This window comes from Tupaia chinensis, unplaced genomic scaffold (genome assembly GCF_000334495.1).
Source record: "Tupaia chinensis unplaced genomic scaffold, TupChi_1.0 Scaffold000231_1, whole genome shotgun sequence".
In the NCBI taxonomy this organism is placed as follows: domain Eukaryota; kingdom Metazoa; phylum Chordata; class Mammalia; order Scandentia; family Tupaiidae; genus Tupaia; species Tupaia belangeri.
The window spans coordinates 642,247-647,860 of NW_006159706.1; the positions used below are offsets into that span (position 1 = coordinate 642,247).

The following is a 5,614-nucleotide window of genomic DNA, read 5'->3' on the forward strand; positions in this document are numbered from 1 at the left end:
TAATCTTGGGCACGCACACACACGCGCCTGGCATAAGTTTAAGCCACCGGGTCTGGGACTTGAACCACTGTTGACTATGTGGGAGTCCAGCAACATAGCCATTACACCAACTGCTGGTCCCCAAGGCCCCTTTTGACACAAGAGTGGGTTGGGCTGCGGTAGCACTGAGGAGCTGTCCTGCAACGGGCCGCAGTGCTGGGAGGCAGCTTTACAGAGAGCACAGACCTCTTGTTCCAGTTCAATTGGGAGACTGAGATTCCCAGATAAAGCTGAGAGCTGAGGCCGATGGTATTTTGGCAGAAAGAAGGACAACAGCATGGCACAGTGCCTTGTGCTGTGTGCTCGGAAGCCCACCTTCCGGAGAAGGAGTTGGGCTCTCACCAAGCTGGGACATTTGGACATTATATGGAGGAACACAGGGAGCCACCAAAGACAGATGAGGATAAGCAGTTTGCTTAGAGCTGTGTTATGGAAAGATCACTGGTGGCTGGTGGAAGGAAGACTGGGGCCTGGGACTGTCGTCCATGTATTTCTAGGTAGAAACTCCAAGGCTAGTCCTCTGGGGGCAGGGCAGGGACCCCAGCCTGAGGGTGTCCAGTTGGAACCTTGACAAGACACAAGGCCCTTCCCAGGCAGCAAGACCCACTGTCAGACGCACTGCGTTCTCCCAGAGAAAGCGGCCTGATCCCAGCCCCCCCACGCGGAGTGTTTCTTCTCTCTTGGGCCTGACTGCGGTGAGAGTGAGAGTCAGGAAGCCTGGCTGGGAAGAGCAGATCCGAAGAGCCAGGAGGTTGTTCCTCACTGGGCGGCTCGGGGATCTGATGCCTCATTTCCTGGGACAATCTGTTGGTTTTCTTCCTGCATCATTTCCTTGTACTGACGTTTGAAGAAGCCAACCTGTGAAAGGAGGGGAAGACAATCAGAGAGTCCAGTGCAGAGAGGAGGAGAGATGATGGGGAGGGGTGGTCAGCACTTCTGGAGCCCCTGCTTTGTCCAAAGCTCTGCACTGGGAACGTGATACACACGGTGTCACTCGGACCTCACCAGTGTTCTATGAGCTGAGGGGCACCACCTCCAGGCTGAGAAATCACTTGCCTACAGTCAAAGAAAGAGAGACTCTGCGGTGAGTGACTTTCAAACCCAGCTCCGAGCATATCTATTAGTACCTGCTCTCTGGAGAAACACACAGGGAGGTGGAGAGGCATGGGGAAGAAAGAGAGAGGGGCCAGAGAGGCCTGAGAATCAGACGGGAAGGCCCAGAATGGGGGGTGTTTAGGGAGGAGAGCTCGCAGGCAGGGGATGCATCTCACATAGAGTGACCCAGCTAGCACATGCACCGACTCCAAGGTGAGTCTTTCTTACGCTGGAGAAATGGTGGGCTCGGGCCAGCTGTAGCGCTGTGGGTGGTAGGTCACTGCAGCATGGCTCTGCAGCCACCCGGAGGAACAGGTTCAGATCCTGGGTTGATTTGAATAAGCCAAGTGTATCCTGGTCAAGGGTCTCTTTCTCTCTCTCGTGGAAGAAATGAAGCTTTTTTTTTTTTTTCCTTTTAAGAGTGGGATTAGGGCCAGCCTTGTAGCATGGTGTGAAAGGGAGCCAAATCCCACATGGTTGACTATGGTTCAAATCTTGGCCCCAGCAGCTTGAAAAACAAACACAGGGTGCATGTGCATGTGTGTCTAAAATTCTGCCAGGATGGAAACTGGAAGAGAAGGGACTGCAGCACGGCCGTGCTCCGTCGCAGGGTACTTTCCCCCTTGCCTTCTCTCTTGCTATCTCTGTCTTTCTCAAGCAAGCGCACAGGCCTTCTGGCAATTAAAAGAAAAAGATGGGGCCAAGTACAGGTGGTGTCAAAAGTAGGAGAAAACACTCGCCTTGTACAGCGTGGCTGTGATGAGAGCCAGCAGCAGCAGACCTCCCACTGAGCTGCCCGCGATGAGGGGGATGGGGTTGTGCACCTTATATTCTTCCAGCACCGTCTCCGTCTGATTTGAGGAACAGAAAGAACCAGGTCTCTTGCTGCCCAGGCTCCTCCCAGGTTCCCCAACCTCTAACTCCCTCCCCGCCTTCCCCAGGCCCTGCTCCAAGGGGCGAGGGGGGCAGAAGCACCCATGCGCGTAGGGACAGCCGTCACCCTCTTCCCTCTAGGCGGGCAGACCCCTACCCAGCCTCACAGGTTTAGCTCAGGAGCCTGTACCAGCCCGGCCCCCGCCTACCACGCAGTCACACCTGGGCTCTCAGAAATGCCTCCTGTCCGGGAAGCTGGGCGTACACGGATCTGTCAAACGTGATTTCAGCCACACTCACCAGTGACACCTTCTTCTGCAGTGTCTGCAAAAGATGGGGCAAGGGGGCCGAGGAATTGGTCTGGGGGATGCTCAGAGACCCAGACATGTCCTGGCTTGAGGTTGGCTCAGACCCAGCAGGGGCGGCCTGAGTCTGGAGGAGGGCTCTCTGTGGGGCCTGCACACCTGGCTGACCCAGCCAAAGCTGAGGTTGCCCTTCAGGACGAAGTCGAGTTCCTCCTGGACGCCAAAGGATGGGATGTCACAGCGGAGCCTCAGGCAGGCAGCGATCGAACAGTCCTGGGGACAGAGTAGCAAGATGAGGCTGAAGGCAGAAGGTGGCATTAAGTGGTGCCACGTGAAGGCAGCAGCCACGACTGGAACCTGAGGCTGCTCAGCACGTGTCTGTTAGAATGGAGCACGATTCCTGAATCACTCCTCTCATGTGGGACTTCCGGGGGACAGCCCAGAGCCCTCCTCACCAGCACAGCATTCTTCTGAATGTGATTCAGGAAGTCGGACTCTGGGGGAGCTATTCTCTCTGAAGAGCACTGCATGGACGGGTTCTAGGAGACACAGAGGCCAAGCGTCCCAGCTGAGACATCAGGAAGTCATGAGAAGTGCAGGGAGTCCTGGAGGGTGTCAGCCCTGAGTACCTGGGGGCAGGAGACTTCCACCTGCGTCCACACTGGCTCCTGGTGCAGCTCCATGGGCACCCAGAAGTAGATGCTGACGGGCAGGTCCCGCTGACCCAGGTTGTTCACCTGCATGAAGGGCAGTGAGGCCAGAGCCCACGCCAAAGCCCACGCCTCTCCCTACGCTCCAGTCCCAGGCCCCGCCCCAGCCCAGGCTCCCGCATCTCCACCCCTTGCCTGATATCTGTGCTGGGCCACACTGCTCTGCTGCTTCTCTGAGGCGGAGAAGTTGAGGTACTTGGTGGATTGCTCATGGCTGAGGAGAGAAGAGGCATGGTGAGTGTGGAGTCCCCGGAGCCTCCTGAGAAGGCTCTGGCTGCAACATGACAGGACAGGTGATCGGTGGGGCCTGGGGTGGCCTGGAATGAAGGCTTGGCTGAGTTGGGATAAGGAGGGTTTGGGGAGCATGGCTGGACTTAGAGATGGGTACAAGGTGCTTGCAGAAGCTGCCCATGGAGGAGACTGCTCAGGGCAGGACTGCAGGGAAGGGGACCAAGAGTTGCACTGCCGACCTCTAAGGTCTGCCCTTTCTACACCTCAGTTTCCCTTTCAGTCTTTCAGGAGCACATGGATGCTGGTGGGGACTGGTACACGGCAAAGGTTTGGGGAGACTCAAGCTGTTGGCCAAATGTCCCCTGAGCCTGGCCCCTTTCTGGTCTTCCCTGGCCTTCCCCAAGCCCCCCTCTCCCATTGACTAGGACCTGCAGGTAATGGGAGGACCCAGCAGCAGATTCTTCACTGGACCCCAGTTCAATGAGACCTCCTGAGGCCTACTCAGGCCTAAGCCTGGAGACCCAGGGGCTAGCCTGGATCCTCACTTGGGTGGCTGCTCTCACTCGCCCTCACTGGTCCACTCCTTGGGTACCTGGTCCATGCCTGAATCGTCCAAATTCCAACCCAGCACTCCTGTGCCAAAGCCTTATTCCTCCTCCGTCAAGGGACTGCCCCTAGCCTGGCTCTGGGGGTACCGCTGCTCACAGGGTTGGTCACGTCTGAAGAGTGTGGCTAAGCTGTAACACCCCACTTGCCTGGAGGCAGAATGCTCTTCCTGTGAGTCCCCTGCAAAGAGGTGTGAGAGCCCTAGTGCACACCCTACAAACACGCTCAGAGCATGCACCTGGCTGGGAACCCCCAAATGTGCAGGTGCAAATATGAGTGTGAAGCTCTAGGCAGGAAGAGAACATCTAAAGAGCAAACCCCACAAGGGCTGAGGTTACTTTCTGGTTTGGATGTTATTTGGTCATTGGAAAAGTCATCATAAATTGTTCTGGTTTTCTATGCAAAAATGCATCATGACTTTTCTGAGGACCCAGTGGATAACGGGGGCCCCGTAAGTCTGTCGAGCGTTAAATGCGTTGGTGGGAAGGAGCACAGCCCTGCGCCCGGTGCACAGCACGTGCTGGGAAGGTGTCTGTGGGCAGCACTCAGCTCAGCGCTTTGCCTGGGGTTTCAAACACCTCATCTAACCCTCTTCAGGCAGTTTTTTGGGTTTTTTTTGAGAGATTTTTGCCATAGGGTGCATGTGCTTGCTGGAGAGACAGAGAGATAGAAAGAGAGAAATCATCCCCTGGGAGGGATGGCCATGCCTCAGTACCTTCTCCTGCATTCTTGTCTAGGGATTTTAGGCACACATGCATATGCACCTGGTGTGAGTTTCAAGCCACAGGATCCAAGGCTTAACTGTGGCCGACCACGTGGGAGTCCAGCAATGCAGCCACCGCACCATCTGCTGGTCCCCCTCCAGCAGCATTATAAGGCCCGGCCCACTTGTCCAGTTTCTGCCTGACACCCATCCTCTGCAGCAGGGGACTTATTCTATCTAGCTTCCCCAGAGGACTGAGGAGGGGGAAGCAGGTTCTAAAGCTCTGTAGAGAGAGGTCTGTTTCTCGCACAGAAGTGTGCTGCCCAAAGGCCGAGGGCCCCTTTGAAAGTCACTGCAGGCCAAGCCCGTGCAGGGCACCTTCAATGTCTAGCAGGCGACTCCCCTTACAGGAAGCCCTGGCCCCCTCTTGGAAACCCACGTCTCCCCACAGTACAGGACCACAGAGAGGCCCTTGGTGAGACTTTGGTTTGGATCGAGGTAATTTTCCTTTCCAATAAGCCTGAAAGAATTCAAAGACGGGGGGACACGTCTTCAATCTCATAGGGACCCCATAGGGACCGAGAGAATCTTGAAGTTCTGAGACCTGTCGTTACTAGCAGAATTATTATGATCATAACTAGCCTGCAATAAACTTTCACTGGTGAGTAAACGCTTCGAGCAGTGTCATCTACCACTAGGGAGGGCGGCGATAAACTCTAAACTATCCAGATGTTCAGCTGCTGCAGGCGATGAGAACCGCCCTCTCTCCAGTCAGGGTGACGGAGAAGAACCCTTCTGAGATACCTGCTGATCACAGTGTAGACGGTGTACTTCACTGGGAGCTCCAGCTGGAAGGTGGTCTTGCTGGTCCTAGGCGTGTTATTGTCACTGGAGAAAGAGGAGAGGCCCAGTAGCCAAGGACCTCAGAGGAGGCAGGTGGGGTGCAAGGCAGGAGGTGAGGGGACGCTGGCCCTGGGCCTGGCCCGGCTCACCTGCTCACATTGGCTGTCAGAAGCAGCCGGGCTCCCAGCACAGCCCTGGGGGGGGCATCA

At 56.0% G+C, this 5,614-nt stretch overlaps 1 protein-coding gene across 1 annotated transcript in view; it reads right to left on the bottom strand.

Moving 5' to 3' along the window:
• The window catches only part of ITGAX (integrin subunit alpha X), a 32,313-nt gene continuing 26,699 nt past the window's right edge, over window positions 1-5,614 (bottom strand). Inside the window, 3 exon segments of the mRNA XM_006148108.3 lie at window positions 1-821; window positions 823-897; window positions 1,875-1,985. Coding sequence (XP_006148170.1) covers window positions 552-821; window positions 823-897; window positions 1,875-1,985 — 456 coding nt within the window. The 3' untranslated portion in view covers window positions 1-551.